The following is an 18,340-nucleotide window of genomic DNA, read 5'->3' on the forward strand; positions in this document are numbered from 1 at the left end:
TAATACCAGGGCATGGGGAACATATACCATAATACCAGGGCATGGGGAACATACCATAATACCAGGGCATGGGGGACATACCATAATACCAGGGCATGGGGGACATATACCATAATACCAGGGCATGGGGGACATATACCATAATACCAGGGCATGGGGAACATACCATAATACCAGGGCATGGGGAACATATACCATAATACCAGGGCATGGGGAACATACCATAATACCAGGGCATGGGGAACATACCATAATACCAGGGCATGGGGAACATATACCATAATACCAGGGCATGGGGGACATACCATAATACCAGGGCATGGGGGACATATACCATAATACCAGGGCATGGGGGACATATACCATAATACCAGGGCATGGGGGACATATACCATAATACCAGGGCATGGGGAACACATACCATAATACCAGGGCATGGGGGACATATACCATCATACTCCACAAGACATGCCACCAGAGGTCTCTCCACAACTATGGGAGGCGCACAGTACTACATAGAGCCATGACTTCACGGAACTCATGTAAGTAGTAAAATTAGATTTAAAAAACAGATAAAAATACACCTTATGGAACAGTGGGGACTACGAAGCAACACAAACATAGGCACAGACACATGCATACACACTCGAGGTCGGCCGATTAATTAGGGCCGATTTCAAGTTTTCATAACAATCGGTAATCTGCATTTGTGGACGCCAATTACATTACATTCCACGAGGAAACTGCGTGGCAGGCTGACTATCTGTTATTCGAGTGCAGCAAGGAGCCAAGGTAAGTTTCTAGCGAGCATTAAACTTATCTTAGAAAAAAACAATCAATCTTCACATAATCACTAGTTAACTACACATGGTTGATGATATTACAATGTTAACTAGCTTGTCCTGCGTTGCAAATAATCAATGCGGTGCCTGTTAATTTATCATCGAATCACAGCCTACTACGCCAAACGGGGGATGATTTAACAAAAGCATTCGCGAAAAAAACACAATCGTTGCACGAATGTACCTAACCATAAACATCAATGCCTTTCTTAAAATCAATACACAGAAGTATATTTTGTTAAACCTGCATATTTAGTTCAAATAAATTCATGTTAGCAGGCAATATTAACTAGGGAAATTGTGTCACTTCTCTTGCGTTCATTGCACGCAGAGTCAGGGTATATGCAACAGTTTGGGCCGCCTGGCTCGTTGCGAACCAATTTTCCATAATTTTGACTTAACATTGAAGGTTGTACAATGTAACAGCAATATTTAGACTTATGGATGCCACCCGTTAGATAAAATACGGAACGGTTCCGTATTTCACTAAAAGAATAAACGTTTTGTTTTCGAAATTATAGTTTCCGGATTTGACCATATTAATGACCAAAGGCTCGCATTTCTGTGTTTATTATATTATAATTAAGTCTATGATTTGATATTTGATAGACCAGTCTGACTGAGCGGTAGTAGGCAGCAGCAGGCTCATAAGCATTCATTCAAGCTTTACTGCGTTTGCCAGTCGCTCTTAGCAATGCTCACAGCCCTGTTTATGACTTCAAGCCTATCAACTCCTGAGATTAGGCTGGCAATGCTAAAGTACCTTTTAGAGCATCTAATAGTAAAAGGTATATGAAATACAAATGGTATAGAGAGAAATAGTCGACACGTCATAATTCCTATAATAACTACAACCTAAAACATATTAACTGGGAATATTGAAGAACTGGGAATACTGAACCACCAGCTTTCATATGTTCTCATGTTCTGAGCAAGGAACTTAAACGTTAGATTTTTTACATAGCACATATTCCACTTTTACTTTCTTCTCCAACACTGTGTTCTTTAAATTATTTAAACCAAAGTGAACATGTTTCATTATTTATTTGAGACTAAATAGATTTTATGTATTATATTAAGTTAAAATGAATAAGTTAAAAAGTGTTCATTGTTCATTCAGTATTGATATTTAAAAATGGTCTGATTAATTATATATATATAAAAATTGTCCAATGAATCGGTATCGGCTTTTTTTGGTCGTCCAATAATTGCTATCCGAGTTGAAAAATCCTAATCGGTCAACCTCTGATACACACACGCACACGTGGATTCTGTGTTGTAGACATGTGGAAGTGGAGTGAGGGCACACACTTAATGTGTTGTGATATCTGTTGTGAGTGTATTGTAATGTTTTTAAAATTGTATAACTGCCTTAATTTTGCTGGATCCCAGGAAGAATAGCTGCTGCCTTGGCAGGAACTAACTGGGATCCATCATAAATACAAATATGAATACGAATACACAGTTCCATCATATGAACACAGTTCCATCATGTGAACACAGTTCCATCATGTGAACACAGTTCCATCATAGGAACACAGTTCCATCATAGGAACACAGTTCCATCATATGAACACAGTTCCATCATATGAACACAGTTCCATCATGTGAACACAGTTCCATCATGTGAACACAGTTCCATCATAGGAACACAGTTCCATCATAGGAACACAGTTCCATCATATGAACACAGTTCCATCATATGAACACAGTTCCATCATGTGAACACAGTTCCATCATGTGAACACATGAGAGGAAGAGGAAGAGAGAAAGGAAGGAAGGAAGGAAGGAAGGAAGGAAGGAAGGAAGGAAGGAAGGAAGAGAGAGAGTGTCTCCTGACCCCTCCTGTCTCAGCCTCCAGTATTTATGCTGCAGTAGTTTATGTGTCGGGGGGCTAGGGTCAGTTTGTTATATCTGGAGTACTTCTCCTGTCCTATTCGGTGTCCTGTGTGAATCTAAGTGTGCGTTCTCTAATTCTCTCCTTCTCTCTTTCTTTCTCTCTCTCTCGGAGGACCTGAGCCCTAGGACTATGCCCCAGGACTACCTGACATGATGACTCCTTGCTGTCCCCAGTCCACCTGGCCGTGCTGCTACTCCAGTTTCAACTGTTCTGCCTTATTATTATTCGACCATACTGGTCATTTATGAACATTTGAACATCTTGGCCATGTTCTGTTATAATCTCACCCGGCACAGCCAGAAGAGGACTGGCCACCCCACATATGCTCTCTCTAATTCTCTCTTTCTTTCTCTCTCTCGGAGGTCCTGAGCCCTAGGACCATGCCCCAGGACTACCTGACATGATGACTCCTTGCTGTCCCCAGTCCACCTGACCGTGCTGCTGCTCCAGTTTCAACTGTTCTGCCTTATTATTATTTGACCATGCTGGTCATTTATGAACATTTGAATATCTTGGCCATGTTCTGTTATAATCTCCACCTGGCACAGCCAGAAGAGGGCTGGCCACCCCACATAGCCTGGTTCCTCTCTCGGTTTCTTCCTAGGTTTTGGCCTTTCTAGGGAGTTTTTCCTAGCCACCGTGCTTCTACACCTGCATTGCTTGCTGTTTGGGGTTTTAGGCTGGGTTTCTGTACAGCACTTTGAGATATCAGCTGATGTACGAAGGGCTATATAAATACATTTGATTTGATTTGAAGAGAGGAAGAGAGGAAGGAAAAGAGGAAGGAGGGAAGGAAGAGAGGAAGAAAGAGAGGAAGGAAGGAAGGAAGGAAGGAAGGAAGGAAGGAAGAAAGAAAGAGAGGAAGGAAGGAAGGAAGGAAGGAAGGAAGGAAGGAAGGAAGGAAGGAAGGAAGGAAGGAAGGAAGAAAGGAAGGAAGGAAGGAAGGAAGAGAGGAAGAAAGAGGGAGGAAGGAAGGAAGAGAAGGAAGGAAGGCAGGAAGGAAGGGAGGAAGAGAGGGAGGAAGAGAGGAAGAGAGGAAGAGAATAAGAGAGGGAGGAAGAGAGGAAGATAATAAGAGAGGGAGGAAGAGAGGAAGGAAGAGAGGAAGGAAGAGAGGAGGGAGGAAGAAAGAGAGGAAGAGAGGAAGGAAGAGAGAAGAGAAGAAGAAAGAGAGGAAGAGAGGGAGGATGAGAGGAAGAGAGGGAAGAAGGAGGAAGAGAGGGAGGGAGGAAGAGAGGAAGAGAATAAGAGAGGGAGGAAGAAAGGAAGGACAAGAGGAAGAGAGGGAGGAAGAGTGGGAGGAAGAACTTACCCTCTGTACACTTGTCCATCTCCTCTGACCCCTGGAGCCATGCAGCCACCTTGCTCTGCCCGTTACTGTAGGAGGCAGGCAAGCTGCTCCTGGTACTGGGGGCTGCGGGGCACTGCCATGGTGGAAGACTGGTGCTGCTACTGGGGGCTGCGGGGGACTGCCACGGTGGAAGACTGGTGCTGCTACAGGGGGCAGGAGGGGGGTGCCATGTTGGGGGACTGGTTCTGCTCCTGGGGGCCGGGGGACTGCCATGGTGGAAGGCTGGTGGGCTTGGTCTGCTGGAGGACATGGAGAGAGACAAGAGGGTTGGTTAGTTAACACACCTCAGTCTACAACACCTGAATAACACACATCAGATGTGAAAGAAACATTATGTTTCAGGCTTTCAAGTCTAAGATAATTCCACACCTTCTAAGAGAAATCTGTATAATAGCTGAAGAAAAGGAAAAGACATAGTATGTGGCCTACAACTCTAAATGTCAAACCACCAAAGATATCCCTTCTGTTTCACCATCACTTCAAAGCAGCAGATGTTTATTGACTCGGTCTCAGGCCCTGTGAGAGTGCTGATCAGTAGGAGGCCATGCAGGCCCAGACCCAGCCCGGGCCCAGACCCAGGCCAGGCCCAGACCCAGACCAGGCCAAGACCCAGATCCATGCAGGCCCAGACCCAGACCAGACCCAGCCTGGGCCCAGACCAGGCCCAGACCCATGCAGGCCCAGACCAGGCCAAGACCCAGATCCATGCAGGTCCAGGTCCAGGCCCAGACCAGGCCCTGACCCATGCAGGCCCAGACCCAGACCAGGCCCAGAAAAGGCCAAGACCCAGATCCATGCAGGCCCAGACCCAGACCAGGCCCATATCCAGACCAGGCCCAGACCCAGAAAAGGCCCTGACCCAGCTGCTCTGAATACAGGCCTTTTTGATGTCCTAATGGCTTCAGTCTGCCAGACTGTTCTCTCCCTGGGGACACAGTGTGTTTGCCTTAACACATTCACAGACAAATATAAGTGATACTGCATTACCCACTGTAATTACCCACTATAATTACCCACATCATTACCCAGAGCATTACTCACATCATTGCCCACATCATTCCCACTGCAATTACACACTATAATTACCCACATCATTACCCAGAGCATTACTCACATCATTGCCCACATAATTCCCACTGCAATTACACACTATAATTACCCACATCATTACCCTCTGTAATTACCCAGAGCATTACTCACATCATTGCCCACATCATTCCCACTGCAATTACACACTGTAATTACCCACATCATTACCCTCTGTAATTACCCAGAGCATTACTCACATCATTGCCCACATCATTCCCACTGCAATTACACACTGTAATTACTCACATCATTACCCACTGTAATTACCCACTTTAATTACCCACAGCATTACCCAGTATAATTACACACAGCATTACACACTATAATTACCCACATCATTCCCACTGTAATTACACACAGCATTACCCACTGTAATTACACACAACATTACCCACTGTAATTACCCACCACATTACCCACTGTAATTACCCACAGCATTATGGCATTAAGACCATATCTGATTCAGACTCATTAGTCTTATAATTAGCTCAGTAACTGAACAGGGCTGTTAGTAGTAATAGAACCAGTCACAAATGAAATGTTGCGTCTCTGTATACTGAAACATTAATAGCTTTCAATGTGGGTCAGACAGAAAAGAGCTCAGCTTACCACAACAGAGAACAACTGTGCCGAGCTAACTGGCAAAGGAAGAGGAGCTAACTGACAGGGAAGAGGAGCTAACCGCCAGGGAGGAGGAGCTAACCGCAAGGGAGGAGGAGCTAACCCACCAGGGAAGAGGAGCTAACTGGCAAAGGAAGAGGAGCTAACCCACCAGGGAAGAGGAGCTAACCCACCAGGGAAGAGGAGCTAACCCACCAGGGAAGAGGAGCTAACTGGCAAAGGAAGAGGAGCTAACCGCCAGGGAGGAGGAGCTAACCCACCAGGGAAGAGGAGCTAACCGCCAGGGAAGAGGCGCTAACCCACCAGGGAAGAGGAGCTAACCCACCAGGGAAGAGGAGCTAACCCACCAGGGAAGAGGAGCTAACCCACCAGGGAAGAGGAGCTAACCCACCAGGGAAGAGGAGCTAACCCACCAGGGAAGAGGAGCTAACCCACCAGGGAAGAGGAGCTAACCCACCAGGGAAGAGGAGCTAACCCACCAGGGAAGAGGAGCTAGCCGCCAGGGAAGAGGAGCTAACCGCCAGGGAAGAGGAGCTAACCGACAGGGAAGAGGAGCTAACCGACAGGGAAGAGGAGCTAACCGACAGGGAAGAGGAGCTAACCGACAGGGAAGAGGAGCTAACTGACAAGGAAGAGGAGTTAACCGCCAAGGAAGAGGAGCTAACCGCCAAGGAAGAGGAGCTAACCGCCAAGGAAGAGGAGCTAACCGCCAAGGAAGAGGAGCTAACCGCCAGGGAAGAGGAGCTAACCGCCAGGGAAGAGGAGCTAACTGCCAAGGAAGAGGAGCTCACCGCCAAGGAAGAGGAGCTAACCACCAAGGAAGAGGAGCTAACCGCCAGGGAAGAGGAGCTAACCCACCAGGGAAGAGGAGCTAACTGACAAGGAAGAGGAGCCCACCTTTACTTCATGTTGTCCTGCAGCGGGGGAGGGGGCTGGGTGGGGGTGAGGGATGGGGGACTCGGTGCTGGCAGGGGGAGGAAACGTCCTCATGGTGGCGTCTCGGGGGGAGCGGACGATCTCATTCTGCCGGTAGAGACGGTGGTGGCGCAGCTTGACCACCCAGGAGTCAAAGATGTCTGGGGACTTGATCTGTAAAGAGGAGAGGAAAGTGGAGAGGAAAGAAGAGGAGAGAGATGCCACAGTAGGCTATTGTTCATAGAAATTGTAATCGTCCAAGCCCTCAGACAAGGGCAAGACTACCATCCATCCTGTGAATCTCTGTCACTCTTTCAAGCTAACCTTGAGGTGGTAGATATGTTTCTCTGTGTCCAACTCAATGCTAACCTTGAGGTGGTAGAGATGCTCCTCTGTGTCCAAGTCAATGCGACGGGCTCTCTTCTTGATGGACATGACAGAGAGACCCACATCAATGCAGCCATGCAGCTTGCCTTTCTGAATCTTAGAGAAAAGAGAGTTAACATAAGTCACGTATGGCATCTCATTGTTGCTGTATAAATGGAATCTCAAGGTGAAGAAAGAAAGATTTCGGATCATGATTGAAAGGACTAATTGACTCTGTTAGGAATACTTTGCTCTTATAGGTCTACATGACCCTTGCGGGCCTACTTAACTCTTACAGGACTACTTGAAGTCTTATAGGACTACTTGAAGTCTTACAGGTCTACTTGAAGTCTTACAGGTCTACTTGAAGTCTTACAGGTCTACTTGAAGTCTTACAGGTCTACTTGAAGTCTTACAGGTCTACTTGAAGTCTTACAGGTCTACTTGAAGTATTATAGGTCTACTTGAAGTCTTATAGGTCTACTTGAAGTCGTATACGTCTAATTGAAGTCTTACAGGACTACTTGAAGTCTTACAGGACTACTTGAAGTCTTACAGGACTACTTGAAGTCTTACAGGTCTACTTGAAGTCTTACAGGTCTACTTGAAGTCTTACAGGTCTACTTGAAGTCTTACAGGACTACTTGAAGTCTTACAGGACTACTTGAAGTCTTACAGGACTACTTGAAGTCTTATAGGACTACTTGAAGTCTTAGGAAGTAACCATCATGAATCATCATTCTGCACAATATCATGCAGTTTAGTTTGTCAGTTTGGTTCAAAGAGATCAAGGCTGACAAGAACATGGCTGCTTCCAGAAGACACTGTGGAAGGAAGGACCCTTTGGAAACATCAGATAAGTGTGGACGCAGCAGTTTTGCCAGTCATTTGAAGATTTCCTACAGAATGACACGGGCAGCAGAAACACTATAGGCATTAGTGACCCTGGAGGTGTTTCTGCTAAGTTACCATTGAGCCATAGGGATGCCAACTGAGGCTGCCCTCCATCCCTGCTCCGTCTCTGCTCCATTGGCTACTAGTCAGGGTTACTCACATCAATTGGTGACTTGGAGTACTTCAGCATCCCATTGTCCAGGACAAAAAAACGCTGTGGGAAAAACAAGAACAAACATTGAGTAGGAGAATAACAGCACTTGTCTCTGGAAATGAATGTACTCTTTCTGAAAGAGGGTGTGGTTGATGGCTTTTCTGAAGGGTTTAAACAACAACGAAATCGATGAAAACAAGTACAAGTGTTGTCTCTCTCGGTCGGCCATCAAGCCCTACCTTGTGCCAGCCTTTCAGTGGCCATTTTCGCTTCTTCAGCATGAAGCCCTCGTGTTTATCTGGCCTCTGGACGTTGCTCTGACCGATTTTCAGCCCCTCGATGATTTCCCAGCTGTCTGCCTCCTAGAAATGGAGAGAAAAACAGAGCCGTGTCGGAACTCATCGGTTCACTTCTCCGGGTCCGGCGGTAACAGCAGAGAAAACAGCAACAGTACAGCAAGGCCCCCGGCCCGGACCGCAGTAGTTTCCTCAAGTACATGGAGTAGCCAGCCAGGGCGTTGGCAGAACGAGCTCTATGTTGGTTGCCTCTGGTACATTCTAATGCTTTAATTCCATCCGAAATACACAACTAAATTAATGAATACTTTAAACGACTTTACCTCCCAGATTGGTAAAATTAGTTGTGGTATTGAGTGGAAAGACATGACTTGACTACAATTAAAATGACAGAAAATGTATGAATTCAGTGTGTTGTTAGTTGTATCGTCTAGGCCTTTGTGACCAACACTATATTCTAAATAAGAGAACCTTTAATATGAAAACCTCTCTACTCTTGAGATTCATGTCATATTATTATTATTATTATTATTATTATTATTATTATTATTATTATTATTATTATGTCATATTTACAGTTTTTACTGCAAGATTTGAATGGCCACAATGATGTTTATTTTTCTAATTATGCTGCTACTTGGGGCAGGATGTTTATTTTTCTAATTATGCTGCTACTGGGGGCAGGATGTTTATTTTTCTAATTATGCTGCTACTTGGGGCAGGATGTTTATTTTTCTAATTATGCTGCTACTTGGGGCAGGATGTTTATTTTTCTAATTATGCTGCTACTTGGGGCAGGATGTTTATTTTTCTAATTATGCTGCTACTTGGGGCAGGATGTTTATTTTTCTAATTATGCTGCTACTTGGGGCAGGATGTTTATTTTTCTAATTATGCTGCTACTTGGGGCAGGATGTTTATTTTTCTAATTATGCTGCTACTTGGGGCAGGATGTTTATTTTTCTAATTATGCTGCTACTGGGGGCAGGATGTTTATGACTCAAGAAATTGGTAGTGTTTACGACTTATCAATCAATCACTGTGGATTGAGGGACGGTGGTAGATGAGTAATCTAGTCATAAAAACGAGTCTACAATTTCAATGTAGTTTATTGTGGCAAAAACCAAAGAAAAAAATATTGCAAACATGAATTCCCTGTTGAGAAACAAAGTCAGGAATAGATCTACCAGTGTTTTTTATTTATTTAACCAAGTCAGGTAAGAACAAATTCTTGTTTACAATGACGGCCTACGCCGGCCAAACCCGGACGGCGCTGGGCCAATTGTGAGCCGCCCTATGGGACTCCCAATCACGACCGGTTGTGATACAGCCTAGATGACGGAATGATGGAAGACTGACGCAGCTGTTAAACCAGCAGTTGACCGCTCCATTGTCGACAGTGATTAAATCAGTAGATCTTCATCAATATCTTTAATAATACCATGTAAGTATCCTTAGCTTTTAAAACCTTTAATCTGTTTAATTGTATAATATTTTGGACCAGAATGAGGCTCTCTCTCCACTAGCCTACCTATTGTTCCTGCAGTGAGGGTTCAGCATCTTCATCGAATATAATTCATCTGTGTTTTCCATAAACACTGGCCGTCTATTGAATAGCCGATAACAGACTCATTTTTAAACCGGCGACGAGGTTTCTTTTTACATAAACGTTTCAATCAGAAAAGTCTGTATAGCCTACTACTATGTTTGGCGATTTATCTGCAGATTAATTACATTAATAATGAATCAAGAGGCGTCACTACAGTCCTTAGTTCGTATCCAGGCTGAATCACATCCGGCTGTGATTGGGAGTCCCATTGCGTCGCCCGGGTTTGGCCGTCATTGTACATAAGAATTTGTTCTTAACTGACTTGCCTAGTTAAATAAAAATGATTTTACTCGGCAAGTCAGTTAAGAACAAATTCTTATTTACAATGACGGCCTACCCTGGCCAGACTCGGACGACGCTGACTCCCAATCACAGCCGGATGTGATAGTGACTGTAGTGATGCGTCTTGCACTGAGATGCAGTGTCTTAGACCGCTGCGCCACTTGGGAGCCCAATGCATCAAAATCATTAAATCAGTGCAATAACCAGTAATTGGTTGGATTCAGTGTATGGCTATTAAATCATAAACCCAGGTAGATCTAGACTGTTATTGCAAATGACTTAATAGAACTTCAAAAGAGACAGCCATGATTAGGCCGAAGCAATGCAGCCCGACCAAGCAAAAAGACAGTAACTGCTCACTTGAGTTAATGTAATTTTTGCGACATTAAATACATCCTTAATCATGTGGACAAGTATCCTGCCTCTATTGTATTGTGTTTTTGAGAAAATAGGGGTCATGTTATCAGTAACTGCATAAAGTCACTCTGAAACCATGGTAAATAAAAGCTTTTTTTTTCTCAGTTCCACGCTAAGAGCAGTTACGGCCTTTTTGCTTGGTAGGGCAGAAGCATGTTGCGTTTATATATTAGTTCAGTATACATTGAAACGCACTGGTGTATTAGGCTACATTAACCTCTAATACTGCAATGAATCAAACCTTTACTACAGGTAAGGTCTTTAGGAGCAGGGAATATAACAAACGATACTTGGGAACTGGGTAATAAATATCTAGACCTACACGGCAGCAGCACTTGTGGGGTAGAGAGCCAGAGAGCCAGAGGGACACCTTAGGGTAAATCTGGGCAATAAATATCTAGACCTACACGGCAGCAGCACTGTGGGGTAGATAGCCAGAGGAACACCTTAGGGTAAATCTGGGCAATAAATATCTAGACCTACACCGCAGCAGCACTGTGGGGTAGAGAGCCAGAGGGACACCTTAGGGTAAATCTGGGCAATAAATATCTAGACCTACACCGCAGCAGCACTGTGGGGTAGAGAGCCAGAGGAACACCTTAGGGTAAATCTGGGCAATAAATATCTAGACCTACACGGCAGCAGCACTTGTGGGGTAGAGAGCCAGAGGGACACCTTAGGGTAAATCTGGGCAATAAATATCTAGACCTACACGGCAGCAGCACTTGTGGGGTAGAGAGCCAGAGGGACACCTTAGGGTAAATCTGGGCTACCCAGACTAGAGGTCAACCGATTATGATTTTTCAACGCCAATACCGATACCGATTATTGGAGGCCCCAAAAAGCCGATACCGATTAATCGTCCGATTAAAACCATTTTTGGGGGAATAATGACAATTACTGAATGAACACTTATTTTAACTTAATATAATACAACAATAAAATACATTTAGCCTCAAGTAAATAATTAAACATGTTCAATTTGGTTTAAATAATGCAAAAACAAAGTGTTGGAGAAGAAAGTAAAAGTGCAATATGTGCTATGTAAGGCAGCTAAAGTTTCAGTTCCTTGCTCGGAATATGAGAACATATGAAAGCTGGTGGTTCCTTTTAACATGAGTCTTCAGTATTCCCAGGTAAGAAGTTTTAGGTTGTAGTTATTATAGGAATTATAGGACTATTTCCCTCTATACCATTTGTATTTCATATACCTTTGACTATTGGATGTTCTTATAGGAACTTTAGTATTGCCAGTGTGACAGTATAGCTTCCGTCCCTCTAGTTAGCGCGCGCTAACTAGCTAGCCATTTCACTTCGGTTACACCAGCCTCATCTCGGGAGTTGATAGGCTTGAAGTCATAAACAGTGCAATGCTTGAGGCACAACGAAGAGATGCTGGCAAAACGCACGAAGTGCTGTTTGAATGAATGTTTACGTGCCTTTTTCTGCCTACCACCGCTCAGTCAGATCAGATACTTGTATGCTTGTATGCTCAGTCAGATTATATGCAACGCAGGACACGCTAGATAATATCTAGTAACATTGTCATCAACCATGTGTAGTTAACTAGTGATTATGATTGATTGTTTTTTAATGTTAGCTAGCAACTTACCTTGGCTTACTGCCTTCGCGTAACAGGCAGTCTCCTTGTGGAGTGCAACGAGAGAGAGGCAGGTCATTATTGCGTTGGACTAGTTCACTGTAAGGTTGCAAGATTGGATCCCCCGAGCTGACAGGGTGAAAATCTGTCGTTCTGCCCCAGAACAAGGCAGTTAACCCACCGTTCCTAGGCCGTCATTGAAAATAAGAATGTGTTCTTAACTGACTTGCCTAGTTACATAAATAAATAAAAATATATTTTTTTAAACAATCGGCGCCCAAAAATACCTGATTAATCGGTCGACCTCTAACCCAGACCCCTTCTTTTACGCTGCTGTTTCTCTCTGTTTATTATCTATGCAAAGCCACTTTAACTCTACCTACATCTATACAGTTGAAGTCGGAAGTTTACACTTAGGTTGGAGTCATTAAAACTAGTTTTTCAACCACTCCACAAATGTTTTGTTAACAAACTATAGTTTTGGAAAGTCTATTAGGACATCTACTTTGTGCATGATTACAAGTAATTTTTCCAACAATTGTTTACAGACAGATTATTTCACTTATAATTCACTGTATCACAATTACATAGGATCAGACGTTTACATACAATAAGTTGACTGTGCCTTTAAACAGCTTGGAAAATTCCAGAAAATGATGTCATGGCTTTAGAAGCTTCTGATAGGCTAATTGACATCATTTGGGTAAACTGGAGGTGTACCAAACTCAGTGCCTCTTTGCTTGACATCATTCGAAAATCAAAATAAATCTGCCAAGACCTCAGAAAAATAATTGTAGACCTCCACAAGTCTGATTCATCCTTAAGAGCAATTTCCAAACGCCTGAAGGTACCACGTTCATCTGTACAAACAATAGTACGCAAGTATAAACACCATGGGTCACGCAGCCGTCATACCGCTCAGGAAGGAGACGCATTCTGTCTCCTAGAGATGAACGTACTTTGGTGCGAAAAGTGAAAATCAATCTCAGAACCCTGTGAAGATGCTGGAGGAAACAGGTACAAAAGTATCTATATCCACAGTCAAACGAGTCCTATATCAAGATAACCTGAAAGGCTGCTCAACTGCACATGGGAACAAAGATTGTACTTTTTGGAGAAATATCCTCTGGTCTGATGAAACAAAAATAGAACTGTTTGGCCATAATGACCAACGTTATATTTGGAGGAAAAGGGGGAGGCTTGCAAGCCGAAGAACACCCATCCCAACCGTGAAGCATGGAGGTGACAGCATCATGTTGTCGGGGGTGCTTTGCTGCGGGGGGGACTGATGCACTTCACAAAATAGATGGCACACGAGGCAGGAAAATTATGTGGATATATTGAAGCAACATCTCAAGACATCAGTCAGGAAGTTAAAGCTTGGTCGCAAATGGGTCTTCCAAATGGGCAATGACCCCAAGCATACTTCCAAAGTTGTGGAAAAATGTCTTAAGGACAACAAAGTCAAGGTATTGGAGTGGCCACCATAAAGCCCTGACCTCAATCCTATAGAACATTTGTGTGCAGAACTGAAAAAGTGTGTGCGAGCAAGGAGGTCGAAAAAAGTGATAATCACTGCCAATGTGATTGTGATGAGACTCAGGTGCTGGGCTGTTGCTGCTGTGTTAATGATAGGATGTAACACAGTGTGAGGTAATATAAAACCCTGTTTGCTCCCCAAATTACACCCTATTCCCTATATAGTGTCCCTTCACATTTTAGAGCCTTTACATTGGCCAAGTGTCCCTTCACATTTTAGAGCCTTTACATTGACCAAGTGTCCCTTCACATGTTAGAGCCTTTACATTGGCCAAGTGTCCCTTCACATGTTAGAGCCTTTACATTGGCCAAGTGTCCCTTCACATGTTAGAGCCTTTACATTGGCCAAGTGTCCCTTCACATTTAGAGCCTTTACATTGGCCAAGTGTCCCTTCACATGTTAGAGCCTTTACATTGACCAAGTGTCCCTTCACATGTTAGAGCCTTTACATTGACCAAGTGTCCCTTCACATGTTAGAGCCTTTACATTGGCCAAGTGTCCCTTCACATGTTAGAGCATTTACATTGGCCAAGTGTCCCTTCACATGTTAGAGCATTTACATTGGCCAAGTGTCCCTTCACATGTTAGAGCATTTACATTGGCCAAGTGTCCCTTCACATGTTAGAGCATTTACATTGGCCAAGTGTCCCTTCACATGTTAGAGCATTTACATTGGCCAAGTGTCCCTTCACATGTTAGAGCATTTACATTGACCAAGTGTCCCTTCACATGTTAGAGCATTTACATTGGCCAAGTGTCCCTTCACATGTTAGAGCATTTACATTGACCAAGTGTCCCTTCACATGTTAGAGCATTTACATTGGCCAAGTGTCCCTTCACATGTTAGAGCATTTACATTGGCCAAGTGTCCCTTCACATGTTAGAGCCTTTACATTGGCCAAGTGTCCCTTCACATGTTAGAGCCTTTACATTGGCCAAGTGTCCCTTCACATGTTAGAGCCTTTACATTGGCCAAGTGTCCCTTCACATGTTAGAGCCTTTACATTGGCCAAGTGTCCCTTCACATGTTAGAGCCTTTACATTGACCAAGCGTCCTCAATGAAATTGCCTGGTACAAAAAATAGGTTGAATAAAACACTGGACTTGGTGGTTGGACAGAGGGGACAGACAAGGACAAAACAAGTGCTTTGTTGGATTTACTTTGCAACAGAGAAAAAGGCAGAGATTTATTCCATTGTCAGCACAGGTGGTTCATCACACCATCTGCCATCAATGTGTTCTGACCATTACCATGAACACAGCCTCTTTCTGTGGCTACCTCTATGATTTCACTCCTGCTAGTCATAATCAGCCATTAATACACTAGTCATCTGCTATCAAAATACTTTTCCTGGTCACCCACAGAAATATACAGGGAATCTACTGTTTCAGATGAATCTTCCATACAGGAAATCTACTGTTTCAGATGAATCTTCCATACAGGGAATCTACTGTTTCAGATGAATCTTCCACACAGGGAATCTACAGTTTCAGATGAATCTTCCATACAGGGAATCTACTGTTTCAGATGAATCTTCCATACAGGGAATCTACTGTTTCAGATGAATCTTCCACACAGGGAATCTACTGTTTCAGTTGAATCTTCCATACAGGGAATCTACTGTTTCAGATGAATCTTCCACACAGGGAATCTACTGTTTCAGATGAATCTTCCACACAGGGAATCTACAGTTTCAGATGAATCTTCCATACAGGGAATCTACTGTTTCAGATGAATCTTCCACACAGGGAATCTACTGTTTCAGATTAATCTTCCACACAGGGAATCTACAGTTTCAGATGAATCTTCCATACAGGGAATCTACTGTTTCAGATGAATCTTCCATACAGGGAATCTACTGTTTCAGATGAATCTTCCACACAGGGAATCTACTGTTTCAGTTGAATCTTCCATACAGGGAATCTACTGTTTCAGATGAATCTTCCACACAGGGAATCTACTGTTTCAGATGAATCTTCCACACAGGGAATCTACAGTTTCAGATGAATCTTCCATACAGGGAATCTACTGTTTCAGATGAATCTTCCACACAGGGAATCTACTGTTTCAGATTAATCTTCCACACAGGGAATCTACAGTTTCAGATGAATCTTCCATACAGGGAATGTACTGTTTCAGATGAATCTTCCATACAGGGAATCTACTGTTTCAGATGAATCTTCCACACAGGGAATCTACTGTTTCAGTTGAATCTTCCACACAGGGAATCTACTGTTTCAGATGAATCTTCCACACAGGGAATCTACAGTTTCAGTTGAATCTTCCATACAGGGAATCTACTGTTTCAGTTGAATCTTCCATACAGGGAATCTACTGTTTCAGATGAATCTTCCACACAGGGAATCTACTGTTTCAGATGAATCTTCCACACAGGGAATCTACTGTTTCAGTTGAATCTTCCATACAGGGAATCTACTTAATATGTCTCAAAACTAGGAGATGACAGGTGGTTGTGAAAGCATAAAGAAAAGGTTAGTGTGATCATCTGGATACACAGAGGGATGACTGTGTATGATGAGTTGTGTGTGGGTTGAATCTCTCTCTCTCTGTGTGTGTGTGTGTGTGTGTGTGTGTGTGTGTGTGTGTGTGTGTGTGTGTGTGTGTGTGTGTGTGTGTGTGTGTGTGTGTGTGTGTGTGTGTGTGTGTGTGTGTGTGTGTGTGTGTGTGTGTGTGTGTGTGTGTGTGTGTGTGTGTGTGTGTGTGTGTGTGTGTGTGTGTGTGTGTGTGTGTGTGTGTGTGTGTGTGTGTGTGTGTGTGTGTGTGTGTGTGTGAGTGATATAGACTGCAGGTGGTGTCCAGTTGCACTCGTCTCCAGAGCGTTTAATGGTGGTCAGTAGCATAAGGGGAAGTGATATGAGGGGAAGTGATATGTATTGATCCCAGAGGGGCTGGATATCATTAAAGCTTCCCCCACAAATAGCCACTTCACTCACTTTCCCCTCGCACACTGACACGCACTGCAGCCCAGCCTTTCATGGCCTTTACCCTGGGTCTGTAGTCTGCACCGCTTCCCCAGGAGTCCTTAGAGAGGATGTAACCCTTATATGGCACGGCACCGCACACTAACACACTAACCAGCATAGACAATGAGGCAACACAGAGTTATCAAGATGAGTCTTGTGGCTTGAGTTAATGCATCACTATGGTGATGGCGACACTGAGCTGGGCTGTAGCTAGCTGTGACGTTCACCTGGGAGCCAACAGGGACACAGGATACGCCTGAATGAATTAATCACACCACATGGCCCCGCCTCCAGCCTCAACACAACAAGACAATCCACTTGGACTTTCCTGCCCGGTAAATGACTACAGTAACCAAATACAACAGCAGTCACTTTGGTCCAATAACATTCTCTAGGTATCGCAGCCTCACAAAGAACAGACTGAAGTGATTCAATTGGACCCAAGTCCCTAATTTGTTGAGCACCTATTACCTCCCTCAATCTCTACTTTAATTAAACTTGTGAAATTAGAGGAGTAGGAATGGGACATCAATATGTTATTGAGATCAGAGTGAGTTCAGACAATAGGCTAGAAGACTGCAGAGCTCACAAGGGATCTTTTGTATACCGTGTACAGTATTTGATGACACAGACCAGAGTAGGACAGGGACCCAGAATAGGACAGGGACCCAGAGAAGGACAGGGACCCAGAGAAGGACGGGGACCCAGAGAAGGACAGGGACCCAGAATAGGACAGGGACCCAGAATAGGACAGGGACCCAGAATAGGACGGGGACCCAGAGAAGGACGGGGACCCAGAGAAGGACGGGGACCCAGAGAAGGACGGGGACCCAGAGAAGGACGGGGACCCAGAGAAGGACAGGGACCCAGAGAAGGACAGGGACCCAGAGTAGGACAGGGACCCAGAGAAGGACAGGGACCCAGAGAAGGACGGGGACCCAGAGAAGGACGGGGACCCAGAGAAGGACAGGGACCCAGAGAAGGACAGGGACCCAGAGAAGGACAGGGACCCAGAGTAGGACAGGGTCCCAGAGTTGGACAGGGTCCCAGAGTAGGACGGGGTCCCAGAGTTGGACAGGGTCCCAGAGTAGGACGGGGACCCAGAGAAGGACAGGGACCCAGAGAAGGACAGGGACCCAGAGTAGGACAGAGTCCCAGAGAAGGAAAGGGACCCAAAGAAGGACAGGGTCCCAGAGTTGGACAGGGTCCCAGAGTTGGACAGGGTCCCAGAGTTGGACAGGGTCCCAGAGTTGGACAGGGTCCCAGAGTAGGACAGGAACCCAGAGAAGGACAGGAACCCAGAGTAAGACAGGGACCAGTGTAGGACAGTGACCAGTGTAGGACAGCGACCAGAGTAGGACGGGGACCCAGAGAAGGACAGGGACCCAGAGTAGGACGGGACCCAGAGTAGGACAGGGACCCAGAGTAAGACAGGGACCAGTGTAGGACAGCGACCAGTGTAGGACAGCGACCAGAGTA

The 18,340-nt window shown here is 44.6% G+C and overlaps 1 protein-coding gene across 1 annotated transcript in view; it reads right to left on the bottom strand.

Moving 5' to 3' along the window:
- LOC118386446 (oxysterol-binding protein-related protein 6-like) overlaps window positions 1-18,340 on the bottom strand; it is a 94,371-nt gene that overhangs the window by 45,315 nt on the left and 30,716 nt on the right. The window contains exons 3-8 of the mRNA XM_052523023.1: window positions 8,372-8,494; window positions 8,139-8,192; window positions 7,088-7,201; window positions 6,701-6,892; window positions 4,301-4,332; window positions 4,055-4,137 (exon numbers count right to left, since the gene is read on the bottom strand). Coding sequence (XP_052378983.1) covers window positions 4,055-4,137; window positions 4,301-4,332; window positions 6,701-6,892; window positions 7,088-7,201; window positions 8,139-8,192; window positions 8,372-8,494 — 598 coding nt within the window. The remainder of the gene's footprint in view (window positions 1-4,054; window positions 4,138-4,300; window positions 4,333-6,700; window positions 6,893-7,087; window positions 7,202-8,138; window positions 8,193-8,371; window positions 8,495-18,340) is intronic.

This window comes from Oncorhynchus keta, chromosome 7, assembly GCF_023373465.1.
Source record: "Oncorhynchus keta strain PuntledgeMale-10-30-2019 chromosome 7, Oket_V2, whole genome shotgun sequence".
In the NCBI taxonomy this organism is placed as follows: Eukaryota; Metazoa; Chordata; class Actinopteri; order Salmoniformes; family Salmonidae; genus Oncorhynchus; species Oncorhynchus keta.